The 26,361-nt window shown below is 34.7% G+C and overlaps 1 protein-coding gene across 1 annotated transcript in view; it reads left to right on the top strand.

Moving 5' to 3' along the window:
- LOC149799890 (DCN1-like protein 1) overlaps positions 1-15,117 on the top strand; it is a 31,086-nt gene extending 15,969 nt beyond the window's left edge. Inside the window, exon 7 of the mRNA XM_089959338.1 lies at positions 1,900-15,117. Coding sequence (XP_089815464.1) covers positions 1,900-1,979 — 80 coding nt within the window. The 3' untranslated portion in view covers positions 1,980-15,117. The remainder of the gene's footprint in view (positions 1-1,899) is intronic.
- Positions 15,118-26,361: the final 11,244 nt, after the last annotated feature.

The following is a 26,361-nucleotide window of genomic DNA, read 5'->3' as shown; positions in this document are numbered from 1 at the left end:
TGTTAAGTCATCTCTTATGTGTGAGTATGTTTGTGTTTGATTTGGAGTTTTAACATGTTGCTACAATGTCTGCAGTGTGGCAGTTTATAGTGATGTCTAGAACTGGGGCATCATGCTGCAGACATGTAGCATGATGTACAGTCAAATAACCCTGACACCATGCCAACCAGTCCTAACACAAACCTCTTAATGCTGAGCACCAAGCGAGATAGCTATTAGTACCATTTGTATAAGTCTTTGGGATGACTCGGTTGGGGATCGAACCTGCAACCTCCCACATCTGAGGTGGACATTCTAACCACTAGGCCACTGGAGCGGTCAGAGTCATCTCTTAGTTCACCTCTCCCTCGATAACTCGCGCACAATGGGGTCCACAAACATAGACTGCACTATTAGCGAGGCACGAGTTACCAAGGGACCTCCAAAAATTTAGAGAAAAAATCACTTTGACTTTGAGAAAACCATGGGGGAGCGAAGTTAGAGAACTGGGCTGTTTATTGACTGAATCCTTATTTTACAATCACGTTGATAATTTTTTAATAATGTGCTGTTTCTGTTTAAGTTGTTCGTTATTCTGTTTAAATAACTTTTTTTTTTCAAAATGAAAAATCGTTCCAACTGGTTTCAACAACCATCACATGTACGTGAAAAATCTGTGTTATGTCACTGGTTTTTGTTTTCTTAATGAGTCTGGTTCCCAAAATACTGGTGTTTAAATCGGGAGTCCACAGAACAGAGAACTAGACTAACATTGATACACCACCAAACAAGATTCCTTTTTTTCCAAAATACATGGCATTTATTTCGTGAGACAATTGTGTATGTAGAAACTCAATATTGTTCAATTAGTCAAATACTGATGTCATGATTTTATTGGAATTAATAATTAAACTTCTTATCATCCATGAGGATATCTCAAAGTGCCAGTTCAAGAATTCTCTGAAACTCGCTTGGTCCATATCTGTGAAATCAAGCACTTTATTTTATTAAGTATTCATTTCACTTGGCTGCCTTGTTATCTTTGATCATAGTTATGAAAGAGTCGGTTAATTTAAGGTAGTTTATGTTACATACACAGTAACATTTATAGGTGTTTGATTGATCAAATGAAGTGAGTTCACCCGACATATGACAGGGGCCACTAGATTTTAAGTTTGTAGGATTTTTTTAAATACCTTTTAACTTTTATTCCACCTCCTTTATTTTATTCAAAAGACATAGTTAACTTGATAATACAAAGGAAGCCAGCTTTTAATTCAGTGCAACAATACAAGAAATACTTTGGAAGTCAGTTATCAAAACACTGTTGGCACTTAATTAGGTTCTCAGAGAAATGCTTGCTGACATGGCTGTTACGGTAGATTGACACATTTTACATTTAATTACAAGAGGACACATTGCATTTATGACAATTACACTTAAAAGGACCTAAAAGATAAAACTATAGAAATTATTTAATTTGTATTTATTTATTAAAGTACTGCCTCCACTAGGCGTAAGTGACATTTTTGTTGATCAAAATGTCCTTAAGTATCGCTAAATGCGATGTACTAAGAATGTCGTTTGGAAAGAAAATGTAAAAAATTGTATGTCCTATTTTTAAATTTAATATTTCCTTGTGTTGAATAAAATTTCCAGGTTTTATATACCGTTTTTGACGATAAAACTAGCGATACATCAAAGTTTCCGTTACCAGTTTTGATTGAAATTTTCTTCAAGTTCAACAAATAGGAATCAATTTTTGGGGTATTTTCTGGTTTAAAAAATGGGATCCACACCTGACCCCACGTTATAAGTGTTTTCACGAGTTATCAGGGCACGAGTTATCGAGGGAATGGTGTACATGGAACAGCGTTGACATTGATCCGAAATAAAATAATGTATTCTTTTCTTTTCCAGGTGCATGGCCAGTGCTAATAGATGAGTTTGTTGAATATGCAAAACCTCTTCTTCAGAACACAAGTACAACAACAGTATAACGAAAGTGTTGGACCACAAGTGTGTGGTCACTGAACTTTTAGCAAAGTTATCTCCCCTTATCATGGAGAACACTTCTGTCCTTTTACCATTGCCCTTTACCTTTACCAGAGATCATGTGAAGGATTTAACTGAAAGACTGTTTCAAGCCAGAAAAAGTATCCAATCAGTAGGCTCAAATTTTATGAGTAAGGGAAAGAAAGAAAATGAATGCATTCTTAACTAATCCTAGGTATTGAAGAGTGATTCTTTTCGTAATCTTATAGAAATAGGTTGCTACTTTTACTAAGATAAATACTGATATTTGGTACTCACAACTGAAACAATTACACAGATTTTGCGGCCAAACCAGTCTGTAATTACTGTCTTGTTATGCGCCTGCCATGGAGTAGAGTGTAATGTTACAATGTCTGCCCATCCATCCAGCCATCTGATGCCAATTTTGTTTCTGCACAATAATTCAAGTTCTCCACAGTCTACCGCTATCGAACTTTGCAGATGTACAAATGGTAAGGAAGAAGCCTATTAATTTCAGGTTGAAAAAGTTCAATATCAAGGTAAACATGAAAAAGAAAGATTCAGGGTTTGGAAGGTCAGAGGTCACAGCCATGGTAAGTCTAATAAGATGGTTTTTCCGCAGTAAGTTTAGTGCAAGGCCACATACATTGACCAAAGGCCCAGGTCTTTGAGACCCATTGGTCACTAATCTCCAGACTCAACCATGCTGTTAGTATCTACGAAGAGGACTATTAAACATGGGGTAGACTGAAAAGTTTCTCTTCTGTTACAGGGGATGTGATAGCAGTATTAAAACTTAAAATGCTTTTTCCAGCCAAAGTCATTTTTCACCATCAAAACTATTTAAGGTGTTGTGTGTTAAGGGATTGAATAATATGTCTATATGTAGTGTTTGCATGTACTTGCAGTAGATGGATGTAACAAGTAAAATGCATATGATTCAGTTATTGTTTTTCTTCCAGCTTTTTTTTCACAAGTTAACCAATCATTTAGTTGGATTGTTTCAAAGAATATTTGCTGCATGAGTTTGAAATAAGCTACAGTCTCAAACTATCCTTTTTGCAATTAAAGTTTTGATCTGAGATTTGGACAAAGTGATAAAAAATAATTCACATTAGGATAGACAGATTTTTAGTATGATCTGCAAAGCATTGGCAATATATAGGTAATGGTGTATTAATCTTTTCTGATAAAGTTTTTGCATTGACCTCATTATCTCAGACAGTGCATGTTAAATCCATAAGCTTCATAGGTACATTTATTTTGAAGATCAAGATAGGGCACATTGACCTACTTTTCACAACATTTACATTTGCTTTGTGGAGTTATAGTGGTAGAGCTAGTGAGAAAATATACCACATAATTCTTATTTTCCAGAATTTTAAACATGACTTCGTCAACCACGTTACTGTTTTTTATTATTAGAGTTGTTCTTTTGCTGACCTGACCATAAGGACAACTGGTTATTAGCATTTCATCCATTTTACGGCATCTGGCATCTGTCAACAATTGCTATTTTAAACTTCTTAGAAACCATTAGACCGATTTCAGCATCCTGACACGAAAGTCTATAAGATTTGTACAGATGATATGGTTGCTGTTACTAAAAAGAAAATATAAACGACCTTTTCCAAAAAAAAGCTGCTCTACAGAATTTGTCCAAAATTTGATGGAGAGTGTTCTTGTGAAGGGGTTTCAGATTTATACAGATGTTTTAGATTCATCATCAAATATGCCACCATTACTAAAAATGAAAAATATTTTAAATTACTTCTCAAAAACCATTAACATGATTGGACCCAAATTTAGTGAAGGAATTCTGGCATGAAGGGATGGATATGTAAACATGTTACCATTCTGACATCAAATATGGCTGATGTTACTTAAAAGATAAAAACTCTTTCAGAACTTATTTAAAATAATGGCCAGGTTGAACAGATCTGTAAAAATGATATTATTCTGCTATCGAATATGACTGCCATTGCTGAAAGTTCTGTATTGTTCATTCAAATTTATCCAAAAAGCACTGAACAGATTTTGACCAAGAACTTTGACTCGGCGCATTCTGGCATAGGAGCCATTCAGTACTTATGTGCCATGAAATATACATGAATATACATAAACTTGAGAAACCTTGAAATGTGTGTTTTCATAAGATATGCAGTCAACTGTATTAGAGAGATTTGTGCAGAAAACATCCTGCTGAACCAGATTTCTTAATCAATTGTTTGCATTTGGTTATTAGACCAGTGTCAGCTATCTGAGTGATCTCAATCCCATTTGGTTATAGGCCATTGTCACCTATCTGAGTGATCTCAATCCCATTTGGTTATAGGCCATTGTCACCTATCTGATTGATCTCAATCCCATTTGGTTATAGGCCATTGTCACCTATCTGAGTGATCTCAAAACCCACTTAGGCCTCATGTTAATCTTACAGAAAAAAAATTCCAAAGTTTTTTCCATTTTTAAATGCCTATCCTATTATTATAGCTGAGTAAGCAATCTTCATTTTTTCGTTTTTTAAAGCATTCTTATAAGTTCTCCAGTTAAGTTGAAAAAGAGGAATGCTGTTCTTTACCCATAATGCTCTTCTTGCTTCTATGTTGCCCTCTTTTTACTTTATTTTTTTATCTCGCCAGCAATGTTTTATCCACTGACAACAATGACAGAGACTATGAAAAGTGTCAAGATGTTATGTACAAGTTTTGAAAGTCAGTCTTCCACATAAGTTGCTGTATTCAATTGAATTTGGTGAAATATGCATACATGTGTAAAGTCTATATCCAGATATAAGAGAATTTCATACTTTGCCTGTGTAAGCGCAATCCAAAATCATTATAACACTGTTCATTGACAAGACACATGATTCCATACATGCCAACCATTTTGCTTTTGGTGTAATCATTATGCCTTTTTCACAAAATTACACCTTATGCGTACATGTATGTGGGCTACGTGATTTCAGTATATCCACCTTCCCAAAAAAATCAATAGTTTGTTTTCTCATCTAAACCATACAACAACAACAACAACAACAATTTTTCATTCATATAGCTACGAAGTCTGCAGTGTGGCAGTTTATAGTGATGTCTAGCACTGGGGCATCATGGCCACAGACATGTAGCATGATGTCCCACCCAGTCACATTATCCTGACATCAGGCCGACCAGTCCTAACACTAACTTCTTAAAGCTGAGTGCCAAATGAGGCAGCTGTTAGTACCATTTTTGTTAGTCTCTGGTATGACTCAGCTGGGGATCGAACCCACGACCTCCTGCATCCGAGGCGGATGCTCTAACCACTAGGCCACCGGAGCGGTCCCAGAGATGAAGACATGAATGATCTAATATAGCATTCCATTCAAGGACAACATCATGTCCATTGCAGGCTGTGTGGAAATAATTTTAATATTTGGCACTAAAAGTCTTCAGATGGATTCTAGTCAATAATTTCACAGATGGATCAGAAAAAGACAAAAACCAAATCCTCCATAGATTCAAAGATGAATACATCAGTGGCATAATACAGTATTCCATTCTAGTGTAGCATTATGCCCATTGCAGGCTGTGCAGAAACGATTTTAATATTGGTCATGGTGGTAAATTTGATGTGGAGAAACAATTGAAAACAAAGAAGCACATTGAATTTTATCTCATCTTACTAACTCCAATACTAAGATAACTTCTTATTTACAGCAGAACTCGAGTGCAGACATGAATGTTATAAATCCAGCGGTGTTATTTACTGATTTCTTAATAGAACAAGCACTACCCTTAGCGGTAGCAGACCATGATGGTTCAAACAGATGTTTCCTGATTCCAAAATTGGGCCGTTTAGTATTACCACAGATGGGAGTAGTGATTATGATGACAAAAAATTGTACCCAGTATGTGTTAGATACTTCAATAATGAAAAGGGCAAAGTCATGAATGTTCTTCTTTCATTACCAGAATTAGCAGTAGGTTCCATTGGAGAAAACATTTTTGATTTGCTTAATAATGCTTTGACAAAACATGACATAAGTTGGCAGAACTGTATGGTGTTTGCAGTTGGTAATGCATCAGTGATGACTGAAATTCATAAAGGAGTTGCATCCTATATTTTGAAAATGCCTCCATCAGTGTACATAACAGGTTGTCCCTGTCATTTGATGCACCATACTGCAGGAAAGGCTGCTGATAAATTAGAAGTAGATATTGTTCATTTGCTAATTGATATATACTGATATTTGGAGAAAAGTAGTTAAAGGAAACAAGCTCTTAAGATCAGTTTGATCTTGAAGACTATAAAGTTATAAAGCATGTGTGGACAAGATGGTTATCCCGTGGGAAATGTATTAGCCGTTTTCTTGAGCTTTGGACAGCACTACAAGTTTTCTTTTGATCTGAAAGTGAGTCAGCACAGAGGAACCGAGAAAAAAAGTGAAGAAAAGTATCACAAAAGCAGAATCTGTTATTAGATATCAGAAGAGAACAAGAGATGAAAGTATAGATAGAAATACTGACAATAAAGAGGATGGGTTATCCAAAGGAAGAAATTTAAATCCATGACATTTTTATTTGAGAAGGCTATATCTATCTAGCTTGAGAGCCTCCAGGCTCAGACCAAGATTGTGACAGAAAACTTAACCCATTGTTAGTAAACTAAATCAACCAACTGGATCTGGTTCTTCGGAGGATAAATTAAGTACAAACATACTGAATCTTCTCATTCTTCTAAGGGCAAAACTAGCAAAGTGGATACTAAGATGTCACAGAAAGAAACAGAATCTGTTCACTGTTTGGAAGAATCAAAGTGTGAGATGGTTTTCAGAAAACTTAATAATTCAGTTACATTGCTGTATTGCTTGTTTATAATGAGCACCATTCCATTGTTAGATGCAGCAACTGTTGTCTTACAGAAAGAAGAACCATGCATTCATATTATGTGCAAGATTCTTTCAAACCAGTTGTCAGATTTGCTAATAGGGTTTATTAAGCCAGAAATCATTTCATCAGTTAAGTTTTTAACTGATATAGACTTTCATGGCAGAGCAAACTAGAAAGAAATTGAAGTACTTCCTATTGGTGCAGAAGCAAGATAATTCATAGAACACAATTCTACTCTTGCTGTGAAGGTGTTCTATGATAATGTTAGAGATTATTATGCTACAGCCTGTGATTACATGCTCCAGAAATTACCATATGGAGATGAAGTGTTTTTAAATGCTTCAATTTCAGATATAAATGAGACAGTCAAAAAGCTTTTAAAGTGTTAGATTCTTTGTCAAGAGATATCCCTTTCTATTGCCACCCTTGTCTACCTTAGATCATCTGGAAAGAGAATTCCTGAAGTATCAAGTTGGCATTCTGCCTGACAATATACTTAATGCAGATAGAGTTGATGTGCAGTGGCACCTTATTTCCCAGCTAAAAGACCAAATCACCGGAAGATATAAATTTCCTCTCCTTTGTCAGGTTATGGAATAAATATTGGTTCTTTACCATTCTAATGCTGACTGTGAGAGATTGTTCAGTATTGTTAACAAAAATAAAAGTGAATTCAGATCCAGGCTCAGTAACCCAGCACTCAGTGCTCTACTGGTGTGCGAAACATTCATGGTCTCAGCTGGTACAAAGTGTTTTAAAATGCAACATGATAATATGTTGCTTTCTAAAGCTAAAAGTACTACATATGAAAACTTCAAGCATTAAAGGATGTTAAAAGACCAGAGCTGGAAATAAATCATCATTCATTGAATTTTTAGCATTTTTTATGTGGATTACTCTTTCTGTTTGGATTACTCTTTTTGTCCACTTGAATTACACTTTTTCCTCATCAGGGGTTGGCATGTATGTGGTTCTGTGGATAACTTCTTGTGACACAAAATAAATGTTTTTGTTTATAACAAAATATTGTGTCTGTTTTACCCACTCCCCAGGGCTGGAGCACTTTTAGAGAAAGTTAAAGGAGTATAATAATTGTACAACATTAAGATCCATTAGTTTGCTCTTTTTATGTACATCGTCTTGTTAGTTTTTCATTACTCTTACTCACAGTGACTTGTAACCATATCTGTCACAATGGGTTGTATCCATAGTTCTCACAATGGTTTCTGTCCATATTGTTTGACTTTTATCCATATTGAGGCTTGACTAGAAATTCAGAAGACCTTTCTGATGGTTTAAGATCTCAAACTCCAGCAAAGTATACCTTGAAATATACATCATGAATTAAGTATACTTTGATGTGATATGCATACATCAGGAACTAAGTATACTTTCTGTGATATAGAACATGAATTAAGTACAGTAATACCTCAAACAATCGCGAGGTTAGGTTCCAGAACCAGTCGCGGATCAGGAGGAATCGCGAATGTTTGGTACGAGTCACTAAAAATAATAATAAATGCTTATTTCTAGGGTTTAAACCCTAAATATGACCCAAATCATGCTCCCAAAGCACTTTATTTTCATTTAAAAGTTAGCTTAATACATTACCCTTAAAAAAGAGAAATAAATGGTTGACGTAAAAATAGAGTACAGTATCGCCTAATGGGTATTTGCCACACTGGCGCATTTACAGTATGGTACAAGTATACTAATATTACCCCTATACTAATTCATTGGCTGCCGTTTTCTTTTGCACTCACAGTAAGGTAAAACCAAGTAACGAATGGAACTGTAAACTTAATGACTGATGTTTTCTTTGTCATTGTCAGGAAGGTAAACTAGGTAAACTTCATATGTCACAGAAGTTATATAACGAAGGTACAATTCAATAAAGTAAAGAAAACATGTATGTAGAGGGTACCAATGAAAATTTCGTGAATCCGTGAATTCACGAATCCAGAAACGCGAATGCATGAGGTATTACTGTATACTTAATGTGATATACATCATGAATTAAGTATACTTGATGTATTGTACATGCATCATGAATTAAACATACCTAATGTGATATACATACATCATGAATTAAGTATACTTGATGTATTGTACATGCATCATGAATTAAACATACCTAATGTGATATACATACATCATGAATTAAGTATACTTGATGTATTGTACATGCATCATGAATTAAACATACCTAATGTGATATACATACATCATGAATTAAGTATACCTTAAGGTGATATCATACATTAAGTATAGTTTGATTTGATTACATGTCATGAGTTAAGTATACATAGAAGTGATATATATCATGAATTAAGTATACTTTAATGTGATATACATCATGAATTAAGTATACTTTGATGTGACATACATACATCAGGAACTAAGTATACTTTCTGTGATATACAACTTGAATTAAGTATACTTAATGTGATATACATATATCATGAATTAAGTATACTTAATGTGATATACACACATGAATTAAAGTATACTTAATGTGATATACATCATGAATTAAGTATACTTAATGTATTGATCATGCATCATGAATTAAGCATACCTAATGTGATATACATACATCATGAATTAAATATACTTTAAGGTGATATCATAAATTAAGTATAGTTTAATTTGACTACATGTCATGAGTTAAGTATACTTAGAAGTGATATATATCATGAATTAATTATACTTTAATGTGATATACATCATGAATTAAGTATACTTTGATGTGATATACATACATCATGAACTAAGTATACTCTGTGATATACATCATGAATTAAGTATACTTTGATGTGATATGCATACATCATGAATTAAGTATAATTAGTGTGATATACATCATGAATTAAGTATACTTAATGTGATATACATCATGAATTAAGTATATGTAATGTGATATACATCATGAATTAAGTATACTTTAATGTGATATACATACATCATGAATCAAGTATACTTAATGTGATATACATCATGAATTAAGTATAATTAATGTGATATACCTAATGAATTAAGTATACTTTAATGTGATATACATCATGAATTAAGCATAATTAATGTGATATACATCATGAATTAAGTATACTTAATGTATTTTACATGCATCATGAATTAAGCCTACATTGAAGTGGATACATATGTCATGAATATACCTTGAAAACAGATCCCGAAATTTCATGGATGACCTTTTCCAGTTTATATTTTTGTGAAATGTTTCAAAAACTCATGCATCCCATCATAAAGCCAAAATTTAGTACAATTTTCTATTATAACCACCACATGCATGAAAGCTAACCTTTCTTTACATTTTGATCTAAAACAAAAATGGACAAACATTTACTTTTTATTTTCTTGTACATAAATTCCCATATGGATTGAATTAGTGCAGAGAAAAAATCCTTTGTAGGTTTCCTTGTTTAATCCCTGTACTTTATAAACTCTCACTTTTAAGTTGAACCCAACTGAAAACTCCACCAACACAGATATACAGTAGTATAATGTGCCAGCATATCTGGGTCTAAGCAGTTTGTTGCGAGATTTCAGTATAACAAACAACACAGACCCTGATCTGCTGGCCCATTATGTGCTGCCAGATCAGGATCTATGTTTTTGACAATTTTTAAAAGCAAGTATAGATACATAGGGAAAGTAATTAATCTGGTCATTAATATATAAACATCTAAGAGGACCAGAAAATATTCAGACTGGAAATTTGATGCATTGGCCTGCTTTAATGAGATATTTGTATTCATGTCAGCACATATATATTTATGTTATGTTTTATATGTACATGCAGAAAGCATTTAAGTACAGTCCAAATTAATTGCTAATTTATGTCCATCAGTTTTCTTGCCACATCCTACAAATCTAGAGAGGAGTAGTACGTGATAAGTGTATTGACTGTATCCAGCAACTTGGTCAGCCATTTATATTTCAGGCATTGTTTAGACATCTTGTTAAACTATTTCTCACAGGTGAGAATTCACTGAGTCAATTCATTTCCTAGCATATTGGCACAGAACTAGATCTAGCTGTCATTGTGACCTTAAGTTGCTTTGGTTAAGTTTATCTTATATTGAATCCCCATTTTGAGGAATAGTAAAATTGGTTGAGGAAAGCACTAAAGATGTCAGTTTTCAGTATATAGGTTTCTGTCATAACCTCCCCCAGCAGTGGGTGTCCACAGTTTTCACTATATAGGTTTCAGTCATGACCTCCCCTAGCAGTGGGTGTCCACAGTTTTCAGTATATAGGTTTCAGTCATAACCTCCCCCAGCAGTGGGTGTCCACAGTTTTCAGTATATAGGTTTCAGTCATAACCTCCCCCAGCAGTGGGTGTCCACAGTTTTCAGTATATAGGTTTCTGTCATAACCTCCCCCAGCAGTGGGTGTCCACAGTTTTCAGTATATAGGTTTCTGCCATAACCTCCCCCAGCAGTGGGTGTCCACAGTTTTCAGTATATAGGTTTCTGTCATAACCTCCCCCAGCAGTGGGTGTCCACAGTTTTTGGGGTCAGGGTGGCTCCTTTTCATTATATTGGACAAGACAAGTAATTTGTTATATTTTTACAAATAAATCCTGAGACCTTTTTTTCTCTGATTCCATAATCTGTGTGAACAGTTTGCCTGTGTGAGAAAGTCAAGGGGGATCAGCCTATCCTTCATGAATGCACAATAGATGTTGCCATTATTCTTGTCACATTATGAAAATCTGCAATGTTTCTTATAATTCAGAAGACATGCTAGGACAGTTTTAAACAATTTTTTTTTCTTTATATTAAACAAAACTCTTTAAAGTGTAGCTAATGATTTAAAAGGTTAAGAAGATAATATTGTCTTTTTATAGTTTACACCCATACAGATGGTCCACCATCTTTATTTCCACAACTCTTAACATGGATTCTGTTGATCTTGCATATATGAGACAAGAATTCTTTATTTCAGACTGCAAAGTTCATATATCAGAATTAAAATATAAGTATAAAGTAAAAGTATCTTAAACGTAAAAGACTGGATATCTTATGTACAAATATACAAACACATGCACAAGTACAGACTGTCCAGCATTGTTAAGAATTAAAATAGTTTAGAAATTGTAGGAGTAATTCTCAGTTACACTACTGTCAGAAATAATTATATTTGCAAAGATGCATGAAAGCATATGAATTGATATAGAATCAATTTCCTATTTGTGTATGATCATTTTCTTCAAGGGTAGAAGCCTGGAGGAAAATATTTATATTTCATCACATTACAGTTGTCTTGCCCACATATCATTTTAATATATATATCACAATTGTATTTTTCTGTCACTTTAATTTCAGTAATTATGAAATTTATCTGTGGTTTAACCTTATTTCCAAGTTGTACCAAATTTAGAGGTGTTAAACAAAAGATTTTACCCATCTCTTAAGTGTGAGAACATTTTTATTAATGCATCTTTTGTCCTTTTTATACTTAATCTGTACCATCAGTGTGCCATTTTGTTTTTAACCTGTACTTTATAGCTAGGAATGTAAGGCATATATGTCTTCATTATGTACCTCTGTTGAATAGGAGATTTCCACCCTGGAGATAAAAAATTTGCATCTGACACTTGGCAAAGTCTTGTGTATGAAGCAAAACTCAGACCCCCGGTGGAACTTCTCACACTGATGCATATGAAGGATTTTATCCTTCTTCCATACATTTCTTGGTATTGAAGGTTGAGCCTAAAAATGGTAGATGTGGATTTCAAGGAAAGTAATGGATTTCAGAAAAGGAAGTAATTTTGAGAACATCGGATATAACATCAAACATATACCTTGTGTCATATGGCTTAACTGTTGTTCTTAAGTATTCCCTCAACTGTACCCACTTTTTTATCATCTTGGGTGATTTTATGGCATGCCCCAAGTATCTGGTGTGTCTTGTATTTGTTACTTTAAACTTCTTTCAACAACCAGGCTTCTAGTTTCAACCAGGTTTGAAAAGAGAAATAATGGCATAAAAGGGCTTTCATGTATGTACTAAAAAGATACAAAACTTCTAAACATGTAATTGAAAGGTGCTGAACAGAAGTTAAGAGAATTCTGATGGCATAGAGGCATTTCGATATTTCAGCACCATATTTTATGGATGTAGATATAGGAAAAACCAGAAACCTTGAAACATTTGTTTTCATAACATGTAATTTATACGTAATGCATCATACTAACCCACATTTCTTAGCCAGCTGTTTATGCATTTGGCTCTTAGGCAGATGTCCATCTGGAGAGTGATCTCATGCCACTTGGGCCTTCTGTTTGCATAACTAATTCAGTTAAATCCATCGATAATACCTTGGAACTGAAGAAATTGTTCTTTCTACTGAGATGGTTTTAGTGTGGACATTACAGAATTCTAAAGAAAATGTCTGATAAATTAAATGTATCATTTTAGCAGAGCGTTCCTGCAGCAGCGTTGCTTGATGTCAGGATCTAATCTATATTAAAACTGGAAGGCAACTCTCCCCTCCTTTTTAAAAAAGGGAAAGATGTCTAACTATAGGCAGGAAGTAACTGAAAATAAAGGTAGGGATTGAACATATGAATCATGATTTTAGGGCATTTGGGTGATCAGTCAACATGACTTTTGAGAAATTAATATGAATCTCGCAAGTGTGATGGACAAGGATTCATTCTACATTTCAAGCATATCACTGCTTTATCTCTTACGTCAGTATAAGAGATCCAGTTCCAAGAGAGGTCATGAATTTATATTACTATTTGTTTTAATCATTGCAAAATAGATCTCTTTGTCCCAACAATTAAGTTAATTGACAAGTAGAATGTTTGAAATAATAACATGAGAAATTTGTATTCCTGCTATAAGATTCTTTTGAAATGAGTATTGAAATGAGTATTTTTATTTGTTGTGTCATTCCTGTTTATTTACTATATTTGGGTCACTGCACATACAGATTTCCACTTTCATGGTTCCGGTCCACCCATCTGTCACACCTTGGTTAGGTTTCGTGATAGGTCATCTTTCCGGCAACCATGCTCTTTGGAGACGTTTCTAGTTCTAGGAACAGCTAGGTTTTAATATGAAATATTTGGATCTTCTAATGACCAGAGATACATGAATTGGTGGGACTGTCTTTACACTGATGCATTGTTTTTGAGCTTATAGGTTCTTATACTGGCTTTTTGAAACTAATCTTCTGTAATTATTTTTTGTTTCATGTCAAAAGATCAAGTGTGAAGAAAATTTGTCCTAGTGCTATCTTTGTAGATGTAAAAGTTGATGCAAGGATTTTTTCGATGAGTGCTTGTTTATCTCCCAATCCAAGATGTTTATCACCCAATCCAAGAAAAATTGTCGAACTAGGCTTTTATTCCATCGCTGATAGTTTTCATATGCTTAGAAAAAAGTGATGGAATATATTGTCATACATTATTTATTAATATTTTTAATTGAATAAAATGTATTTATTTCTTTTTTCAATATGCCAGTGAAACAGAAGTTTCAAATATTGCATTTTCTGCCTGTCGCATCAGTAAATGTTATTCAGCTTTGAAAAAGCATGGTTAAAATTACATAAATTATACATCTGTTTCATATTATTGCGACATAATACCACCTTGGAATCTCATAAATATCCTATATGTTCACTGATTTTTTTTAACTTTTGGTTTCAGTTTTAACAATAACTAATCAAGAACACTGTTTTGGAACTACATATAATACTTACAAAGTAAAATCCTGCCGTCTGTAAAATTATTTAAAATGTAACATATTAAGTTACTTGGCATTTAGCTCTGACATTTAAGAATGTAACTTGGCTAATGCAATTCTCAAATAAAAATGGTCTCTTTGTGGCATTTTCACATAGTTGTCAATATAAGAAAGCTAAATTCTTGAGTACATCAGGAATGTTCTTCAGATGATTAATAGAGAAATAAAAATTATTGCTGATATTATATAAAAAAAATATCTTTAATGTAAGAAATCCACTATCAGACAATGAGCAGTGTGTGCCTCACTCCCATTGAGCTTTGTTTTTATTTTTACATTTTTGGGTCATTTTTCATATTTATAGGCTGATTATATCCATTTATAGAAAACTTCAAAAAGTGTCCATCTTCCTGAACCTTTTTCCCCATAATTTTTTTTCTCCCCTGAACTTAGTCCATTTTCCAGGGATTGGGTGTTATGATGAATGTATCGTAATATTATGTTTATATGAATAAACTATGAAACATTATGAGTTTTGTTTGCATATATGAACCATAAGTAATATTGAAAATTGGGTCAGTCAGATCGAATCTTGAAGAATTTAGTGCCTTGAGATTGATAGAGATGTCCAGCATTATTATATTTGCTAGCATAATGCTGCCCTAATGCAGGTATGGTCACGATGTAAAAAGGTGAAACGAAGTGGAGTTGGATGTAGTAAAAACTCTTAACACAGTAATGTGAATGAGATGTTTATTCATGATGCAATGTTTATTTACCAGCATATAAATAATGAAATTTACCCCTTGAACATAATTTAACAACAAATAAAATAAAATGTGAACAAAATTCAACAACAAATGTAAGAAAATGTGAACAAAATTCAACAGTGAACATAATAAAATATCATTCCTAAATGGATACAATGAAAACAGAATTTAAACAAATATAAGTGATATATGGGTCTAGCATAAGTTTCGATCAGTGGATGGAACTTAGGAACAATGTACAAATATGAATAATATATGTTTCATCAGCAAGTATGATGTATGATTGACTTTCACATGCATTGATATTGATCTTGATTTTTATTTATTGATACAAATTTTGGGTTCTCAATTGAGACACGATGGTATTTATCTCATACCATCCAGTGAAAGAGCTCGAGATATTTCCGATTCCACAGTTACCATTGATTGGTGAAGGAACGACATCACATGGTCAGCTTCTCCCAGACTGCCGAAGGATTACTCAAGATCCTCTTCAGCCTGATGACCCATTGGTCCAGAACCTTTTGCCCATCGTACTGAGTCAACACCATTGTCTGTAGTATTCAGGTTACACATAACTCAAGAATCTGCGCCCCCCCCCCCCCCCATAACAGCTCGACAGCTGCATATTTCCAGTCATGTATCATCCAAAGGATAACAGATGAATGAGTTATTTTCAAAATAAATATCCAGATAAAGATTTGGTATGAGCCAGCACTGGCTCTCAAGTTCTAAAGTACCAGCCATAACTCACGCCCCATGCGTTTATTTATTTTTGTTGTTGTTGAAAGAAAGCCTTGATGTTCATATAAGAACTTGAGGTGCACGAGAACTCGCTAAGTAAGCAACGATTACAAATGCAGTGGATTTCTAGTTAGAAACGCAAGGTATATACCTAAAATCATACATTTATAAATGGACACATGCATATCAAACTGAAATGCGAAGTACGTATCCCTAGATCCGACATTATAAATGAGTGAGTATATGATAAAGAAATTATAAGGAACAACATAATATAATCAAAGAGGTTAGAAAGTTATAATTCGTTCCAAATAGGACTTGAATCCGTGCCTTGAGTAACAGCATATATTGTATAGGTCCTATTCACGAACACCCTAACACCCACGTTAGGCATCTTATTCCCCACCAGCAGAGGGTGAACAGACCTTTTGCTGAAACGTAATTTTAAAAAAATAAAGCTTCCTACGAAAATGAAAAGTATAAGCATCATAACGCTACACCGAAGCCTCTAACTTACCGAGAGTTTCTCTAATTGGGTTAGTTCATTTTTTTATTTTTGTCGTTAATGTTTTTCTAAATTTGTGTGTGCGGTTTTGTTTGGAATTTGAAGCTGTAAGAACTGATGCGCTTTTAAGCTTGGCGTTCAACATATCAAAAGCCTCCTGACATTTTTCAGTACAAAGGAACTTGTTTTTTCTTACTCAATAAATTTGTTAGGGGTTCAGCATTGATAGAAAAATTGGAACAAAATTTTCGATAGCATCCGGCCATACCCAAAAATCGCATCAGTTGCATTTTATTAACAGGCACGGGAAATTCAGAGATAGCATTGACCTTAGCATCTATAGGTTTAACTTGTCCATGTCCCACGATGTGTCCTAGAAATGTTACACTAGCACGACAGAGCTCACTTTTAGAAAATTAATTGTCAAACATGCATCTGTGAGTCTGTCAAAAAATTTCCGAATTGTTGCTAAATGTTCTTTCCAGGTGTCGTTGTAGATGATGACATCATCGATGTAAGCATCACAATTGACCAGATGTAATCATACTCATGAGACGTTGAAATTTACTTGGCGACCCTTTCATCCCAAACGGCATTACTTTATATTGATAAAGTCCATCTGGAGTCACGAATGCCGAAATTTCCGTTGCTCTTTCCGTTAGTGGGATCTGCCAAAATCCTTTCAGAAGGTCAAGTTTGGTGACATATTTGGCATTCCCGATCTTATCAATACAGTCATCGATTCTTGGTAATGGAAATGAATCTGTTTTTATCACAGTATTCACCTTCCTATAACCAGTGCACATATGGAAAGTTGTATCTGGTTTTGGAACAAGTATGTATAGTGAACTCCAGTCACTTTTACTGGGCTCTATAAAATCATTCTCAAGCAAATATTGAATTTCTTTTTTCAAGTATTCCTATTTGAGAGGGTTCATCCTGTACAGATGCTGTTTGACAGGTTTGGAATTTACAATTTCAACATCATGAAAAATTTTGTTTGTCCTTGTAGGAACGTCTGGAAATAAGTGCTCATATTCAAATAATAACTGTTTAAGTTCATTTCTTTCTTGCTCTTGCAAATGTGAATGTTTCTAGTCCAGATCGTTCATAATTTCTGAATTCTGAAGATTTGTCATTCCAATATCAGTAGAATCCAATGATATTCCTTCACTTAAATCTTCACTGAGTGGGACAGGTACAACTAAATTAATTGAATGTTTAACCTGGCTATCTCTTTCAATATACTGTTGTAGCATGTGACAGAGTTGTTTTTGTTTACGCCTCCCAGGAGTATTTATGATGTAATTTAAATAATTTATTTTCCTGTCAACTATGTAGGGACCATAATACTTGGCCTGAAGAAGATTTTGTAGTATGGGCAAGAGAGCCAGGACTGAAAGCTCCTTTCCTTCGAGTTTTTATCATATCTGAACTTCATTTTGGATTGAGTAGAGTGCAGATTTGCTCTTGCGACCTCACAAGCTTTAACAACTTATACTTAAAATTAGAAACATAATCAAGAAGATTAATCTCAGAATCTTCATTAGAAAGAAACTCTTTCAATAACTTCAATGGTCCACGCACAGTGTCCAAAAACCAGTTCAAAGGGATTGAAACCTAAACATTCTTGAACTGATTCCCTAACAGCAAACAATATTAAATGCCTGCCTTGATCCCCATGTTTACCCGTATAAAAACAATATGATCGAATCATATTTTTCAAAGTCTGATAGAATCTTTCTAATGGCCCTTGGCTCTCAGGGTGATAGGCAGAATATTTGAATTGTTGAATGCCTAATTCGTACATAACTTGCTGAAAAATTCCAGGCATGAAATTTGAGCCTTGATCAGACTGTACGGACTTGGGAAGGCCAAAGTGAGTAAAAAAAAACACTTTATCAAAGCTTTTACTATTGTTTTAGATTTTATATTTCTCAAGGGAATTGCCTCTGGAAACCTTGTTGACGCACACATAATTGTTAACAGTTATTGGTTATTTGGTCTTAGGTAAGGGACCAACACAACCTACCATAATTCTGCTAACTGGTTCGTCAAAGGCAGGAATATGTTGTAGATGAGCCTTGGAAATTTTCTGATTTGGTTTTCCTATCATTTGACAAGCGTGACAAGATTTACAGTATTTACCAACATCATTTTTGAGTTCTGGCCAGTAGAAGTGGTTTAAGATCTTGTGATAAGTTTTATTGATCCCTAAATGACAAGCCAACGGAGTTTCTTGGGCCAGGATCAATAAGGTTTTGGAACTATACTTTGATAGTTCACTGACCATTCGTCATCAACAGGTACCTCAAGAGGTCTCCATTTTCTCATAAGAATTCCATTTTTAATGAAATAACAGACAGGAAGTTCAGTTTCAGTTTCCCTAATGGCCCTTTTAAACAAACAGGAGATCTCATGATCTTTTTCCTGTTCAACGACAAGTGATTGTCGTTTACCACCCCGATTAGTATAAAGAGAATGAGTCGTTAAAAGAGGATCACTGTGATCAATACCTTCTGATTGATCCAAACAAGGAGTGAAAGTGACCTCGCCAAAAGCCTGACCAATACATGTGTCAGCTAAAGGAATACTTTCCTTATCTACATCATTCTCAAGAGCTTTCTTTGCCATAGCTCTGGTAACTGCACAAGCTGGAAATACACCAGGGAATTATTTTTCAATTGGATCGACTTTCTGATCCAAGCAAGGCTTGTCAGTTACAAGTGGATTAACCACAGCCTTGTCTCCAGCTAGGTCGTTGCCTAGTAATAAATGAATGCCCTCAACGGGTAAACCAGAGACGGTTCCGACTGTCACGGGTCCTGAGACTAAGTCTGATGCCAAATTTGCACAAGGGAGAGGAACATTAACAAAGCCGCACCGTACGCCCTGAATAAGAACACTCTCATTAGAAGAAGACCTCTCAGAGAAAGGAAAAATACCTGACAATAAAAGATTCTGAGAAGCTCCTGTGTCCCTTAAAATTTTAATAGGGATAGGATTGGCCGAATCACCCAAGAGTGATATAGAACCCTTCGATATGAATGGTTTATAATTCTCCATAAGCAAATCAGACTAGGGGTTATTAGACCCAACAAATGTATTGCTTTCAATACATGACCGTGACCTTGACCTCTTTGAAATAAGAGCATTTGGAATAGGTCTGGCATGACGCTGATGCCTATTTTTCAATTTATAGCAATCAGAAATAACGTGTCCTTTTGTCTTGCAATAGGTACACGTACGGAGAGACATGGATCTTGAAGCAAGCTTCTCTGAAGTTTGATTTTTAGAAGTTGTGCCAGTTTGAGTTTTAGAGAGGCTTGTATTAGACTGAAATACTTTTTTGCCAGAAGACTGTTGAATAGAAGTCTTATTTACAAAAGTTAAAGAATACTCATCAGCAGCACGAACAACATTTTCCAAGGTTCAATCTGATGCTTGTCAAGATAAGACTTGATGTCACTATGGACACAGTTTTTGAAATCTTCAAATAATACAAGTTGTTTGAGACTTTCATAATCTCGTTCTACTTTCTTGGCTAAGCACCATCTATCAATTAACTGCTCTTTTTCTCTAGCAAATTCGACATGAGTATGTCCAGCTTCTTTTCTATAGTTTTGTAAATTTTTGCCGATAAACTTCAGGGACTAACTCATAACCCCTTAGGATGCGTTCTTTAACCACATCATAGTTACCACTTTGGTGAACTGAGAGTGAATTGTAGATATCACTAGCCTTACCAATGAGTACACATTGTAATAACTGAGCCCAATGCTCCCTTGTGCATTTCTACTTTTCAGCAACTTTTTCAAAACGAGTAAAATATTTGTCTACTTCTTTTTCTCTGAAAGGGGGCACTAAACTAATATTCTTTGCAAGGTCAAAACTTAAATTTGGATTTGAAGTATGAATGTGCTTTTCGAAAGTCCGAATTTTAAAGCCTGAGTATAAAAGCGTATATAGTGATATTTTTCTTAAATGGATATTATAACAAACACCAAGCCAGAGATGATAATTTAAAATATAATAAATATATTGAAGAGGTAAATAAAATTCATCTGGAGTTACAACTTCAACAATGACAACCACAATCTCCCCAACAAGAACTTTCCTATCAACTTCCTTCAACGCTGAAACAGACAGAACGACAACAACAATCTCCCAGATTACGAGTTCCTCTGCCACAACAACAAACACAGCCTCCCCAAGAACAACAACCACAACCTCCTGAGCAAGAAGAAAATGATTTAGAACTGACTGAAATTAGAAGATAGATTTTCGTCTAAAGGTATCAAGAAAATTACTAAATTACATTATGATAAATTAGTAGATACTTTGTTAAATCAAAATTAACAGACTTTACGAAAACCGAATATAGCGATGATTATATAGACGGTAAAAGGGATTGGGTTAAGAATTTCTATTCTGTATATAGTAATAATATTCCCATTGATTAAGACCAGAAATTTATACATTTTAAACGTAGTGTAGAATATCAAAGAAAACGAGAAGAGGAACAAGAAAAGAGAGCAAAAAAGAAACGAGAAAAAGAGAATCCTACTATAGACTTATAAATCTTCCAGAAAAGCAGAAAATTGTTTTTTGGCGATGTCACACCTCCCAGCATTACTGGAAGCGGCTTTTCTTCCCTGACTACACCAGGAGGAATGTGTCCTGATAGTGTTCTTATTGAAGTTGATCGACTAGAAATTCTGATTGGAGGAAAACGCACAGGAAATAATTCTCCAGAAATTATTAATGAACTATCTTATATAATTATTACAGTGACTGAAAAGAAAACTAATTAACATGTAATTTAACAATGATTATACACAATGCTCAACGTGGACCTGTAATTGTCGGAGTAGTAAACTCACGATTGCCAACTTACAAAGCGATTTACAGAGAGGGACTCGGTGATGTTGTTATGGGTTTATTTAAGAGAATAGCTCCAAAAGCAATATCAATTGCAAAACAATTAGGGATGAAGGCTATTGAGGCTGTTCGTGATAAAGGTATTAGTGCTATTGGTAATGTTACCGATAAGCATTTTTATCGATCAAAGAAAGATTAGCTCGATTAGTACGAAGAAAACCATAGCCAGTAAAATTACCCAGTACTGAAAAATTATGCCTGCAAAAATTAGTAAAATAATAAATCAAGCTGCAAATGAAAAACTAGCAGAATTTGCTGTTAATGAAGTTGTTCCTACAAAGTTGACTAATGAAATTATGCCGACAAATACAAGTTTTATTTTAGGAAGTGGTCTTCGTGTTAGACGAAGATAGTTATAATAAGATGTTTAAACGTATATCCGATCCAGCGTTTGATATGGACGCACCAATTCTCAAAGATGAATCTATACGCGATAATCAGTATTATTCTTATGACGCACGTGTGCCAAATCAGCATTACAAGTTTAAGATACAAGCAGATATTTCTTACCTGCTGAAGCGTTTATTGAAGTAGAAGGAGAGCTTGTAACAGATGTCCATCTTAATACAGCATATGGAGCTGATGCCATAGTTGGTTTTGTTAACAATTGTATTATGGCGTTGTTTGACAGTGCTGCATATATGATCGACGAAAAAAGCATTGAAACAATTAAAAAAGGTGTTGATGTTGCTACAACAATATTAAATTTAGCAAGATATTCGGATGATTATACAGGATCAGCTGGACCATCAATGATGTTCGCCAAAGATAACACTGATCATCCTGATCACAGACAATATTTAAAAGTACACGTGCCACGAGCCACTGCGGTTGATCCACAACCAGCTGGAGCAATAGCCAGACCTGGGGCTACATTTCTGATGCTGCAGAATATCAACGACAGTTACAATTTAAGATTTTCTATACATAAATCAATGCTGAAGGAAGGTCGTAAAAGATTTTCATGCGCAGATCCATTATCACATATTTTTGGATTCTGTAGAAACGTCAGAAAAGTTATCTTTGGAGCGAAACATACAACTGTACTTGTAATTATGGGTAACGATAATGGTGCTATTTGGCGACTAGCCGTTGTTGATGCTGGTAAAGTAATATTATTTAAACTTTCACTGTGGATGCCAGTAATGACTCCATCAATTGCTGAAGAACAGAGATTACTTTCTTTTATTGATTCAGGTGGTAAATCATTGTTATCATGGCTAACAATGACCACAAATAGCATTCAGAGTAATATTTCTGGGTTATTTACATGGCATATTGGATCACTACAAGGAGTTTCTGCGTCAAGGCATATATTTATCGCTTTACAAAATGCTGAACGATTAGATAATCAAGAACGTAGTCATATGATATTAGACAGTTTTGAAGTTAGTGAAGTTTCTTTACGGATAAATGGACATCAAGAACCATCTGAAGATATAACTTTAAATTTTGAAAATAATTACATAGCATATCTTAGGTTAAAGACATTAATGGGCCGTGATAAAAATATATATACCCGTTAACAAATATCACAGTTAGATTGTAGAAATCTGTATCCGATTTATTACTTTTCGCTGGAACATCTTGATTTATCTAGACAATCTGTTGTCGATATTCACTTTCGAGCTCGTGTAAACCCAGCTGGTGGTGTTAATTACAGAGCAGTTGCTGTTATACTCAGCGACAAATAACTGTTACTTGAAGGTGTTGGTGGACCAATCAGAGTTATTGATGCTTCAGTAGAAAACATGTAATTAAATCACTCATGATATGTATAATGTCATATAATCATATAAGTGTCAGTCTGACTCCTGGTCAGATAAAAACTTCAATCAAGTTCAGCAAAGAACTGCGGAATAAAAAGAATCACTAAATAAGGATCAGATCACAGGTGGTCAGAATAAGCTATCATTGTCAGAACGTCATCTCAGACATTTCAATAGCGCCAAACAATCAATAACAGGCGTTAAACTCAATCTTTCTGTTGGTGCGATTACAAACTCAATTACAATAGGTGGTACGTATACACTTTTTGAAGCTTTACCGGCGTTAATAGCCGCTGCAGCCTCAACCATTGCAAAAACAGCTGCACTTGGTGTCTTAAGTGGTGTTGCTGAACATGCTGGTAAAAAGCTAACTAAAATATATCTCAGGTGTTTTAATTCCGCCCTAATGTCTTATAACACACTGATCATTTTGTTTTCAATTGTTTCCAATTATTTCTGACGTTGTATAAAATGTATCTAACTCCCCTTATTTTTACATCAGAAATCATCATAGACTGATAAGGACGGAGAAGGAGCTGAAAGTAGTACCGGCAAAATTCACGTGAAGAAGAAATCCACAAGGTCAAATTGAAATCACTCTCCGCTGTATGAATACACCCAACATCAGCTATAGTCATTCTATCACTCAAAGTATAAGAAGTATTCACTGCAGGCTCATCCTAATACAAAGTCTTCATTTCAGACGTGTATTTCCCCACTGCTTATACCGTTGGAACCATCATGGGTATATAAATTAAAAGTGACGTCACAACTGCGCTGTATTCGGATTGGAATATGCAAAACACTTACTGACTGAATTATATTCAGTGCATTCTGATTGGTGGAAATCTTCCAATTAGTTTTGATCCGGTCCCAGACTACACACAGAGGCGTGTTCACTCATTGTGTCACATATTCTGAAGACATCCGAACAAGAAGTGGACAAGCCTGGTGTTATCGACCATTATTTTCAGCATGATAGTCACTACAGACTATCCAGTTGATGTGAAGGTAAAGTGAGCTGTCATGAAGACTACAGACGCCGCTATTTGGAACAGAAGAATGTATGTTCAAAGTGAAGGCTGCCTTGCTAGAGTAATCGTCTTTGGACTTTCTCTAAATAGAGAACTTTGCGGAGAACAGTCAAGAGGTGCTTATTTGTGTTAGTCCTCTTTGGTTAACAACTCCAACGGACCCTCTCATGGACACCCCATTGTCTAATAAACGGAGGTAATATTCAATCATTGCCAGTATCATATTCATTTGTATATTAGTACATTTTATGCCTATGCACAACTTAAATTCAAGCCCTTTACTCCTATTGTGTGACATTGTATGAGTATGTTTGGAAGCGTAAAGTGTATATAAGCTCTCCTACCTTTTTGTGTATGATTTCATACCCTTCATTTACATGTAATCTTCTTGCGTGTTAGAATGCTTATGTATTTGTAAGTATAGTGTGTGCAAGCACTTACATTCTTTTCTTGTGTGTGATAATGTGTAATTTTATCCACTTTCTCTGACATTATGCACATTTCGTTAGTTATTAGTTGTAGATGTGTGGGTCACTCCAGTAACATATTTGGATACTAATTGTGGAGTTCTGGATATTAGATGACTAGGTGTTGGATAGTGCTAACAAGGTTTTGGTCCCTCTAAATGCCGTGTTGGCTCATAGATGTAGTTTTAACATAACATTTTTTTATATTGTCCCTATAGAGTTCCATTATGTTAAACGAATGGACATTGCTAGTATTACCTTCCCCGTTCGAAACCAGACAGACCGATTATGTTGCAATATTTGATTTCCGACCAAAGAGACCAGTATTGTTACAATATTACCCGCCAGCAGAATCCATCATGTTAGCCCTATGGATATTGACGAACAAAAGATTTCCCATCTTGACGCTATAAACCCACAACATGGCGGCAAAAACCTGATTTAACATAGGATTTCCCATATTGACACACAAGTGACATCCTAAACTACAAACGTATGTAGAGAATGGTGAGTACAACCACCAACACAATAAGGACAATGTTAGGACAGATCAACATTCAGCAGCCAGTACTACGTATGGTTCGTAGAGTCGTTTGTGCTACACTGCTTGTAATCAACTTCTGTTTTGTAGAATAATGAACAGCATGTTAAAAATTTGCTCGAGGAGGCGTATATTAAGTTATTCTGCATCCAAACCATGCTAACTAACAGCGGTCTTCAAAATGAAAATAATATTAACATTTACCATAACGTCACAATGTCAGCTATAAATATGATTCTCATTCATGGAAATGTATAATCTTTCAGTGTTTGATATTCATAGCACGCATAACTATATGTGTGCCTCTGTCTATGTGTGTGTGTGTGTGTGTGTGTGTGTGTGTGTGTGAGAGAGAGAGAGAGAGAGAGAGAGATGTACATCGTTTAAGTGCGTGCATGGGTGTTTACTGCACTATGAGGCGCAGATGCAGACTAAAGTTGGTCCAGTGAGAAAGAAACAGTTTAAATTTTAATGTCGTGTGTCAAATGTTGTCAAATTGTTGGTGTTGAAAGTTCTATTTTACATGAAGTTTTTTTATTATTATTATTTAATATGTCGAATCTAACTAAAAATGGGCTTGAAAATAAAAACTGATTGAAACAGTGAAATATAAAAATAAGGTCACAGTGACATTCTTTTGTTGATATTTAATGTACTCAACGATATGTCACATGTTTGTGAGTTTACCTGAAAACTTTGACACCTATATATTTTTCCCATACATAAGCTACTGCTGTCATGAAAATGATTCAAACAATTTTTGGGGTAGATCTGACTATACCTTACGTCTCTAAATATGTGCATGCATGATATTTCGTGAAAGAGTTATACATATTTATCTCGCATTGTTTGTTTGTTAGTCTTTTTATTTTATTTTTAATTTTATTATATGCTATTGATAATCTAAGATTGTATGTTGGACCGAAATTGAGTTCATTTTCTTCTTGACCTGAATCATCCAAATTTATATTATTCTGTAAGCAACTAATACATAGCTAAATA

Source organism: Sinohyriopsis cumingii, chromosome 5 (assembly GCF_028554795.1).
Source record: "Sinohyriopsis cumingii isolate HCF-2022 chromosome 5, ASM2855479v2, whole genome shotgun sequence".
NCBI lineage: Eukaryota > Metazoa > Mollusca > Bivalvia > Unionida > Unionidae > Sinohyriopsis > Sinohyriopsis cumingii.
The sequence above is the reverse complement of the archived record's forward strand: the minus strand, read 5'-3'. Positions and strand labels throughout refer to the sequence as shown.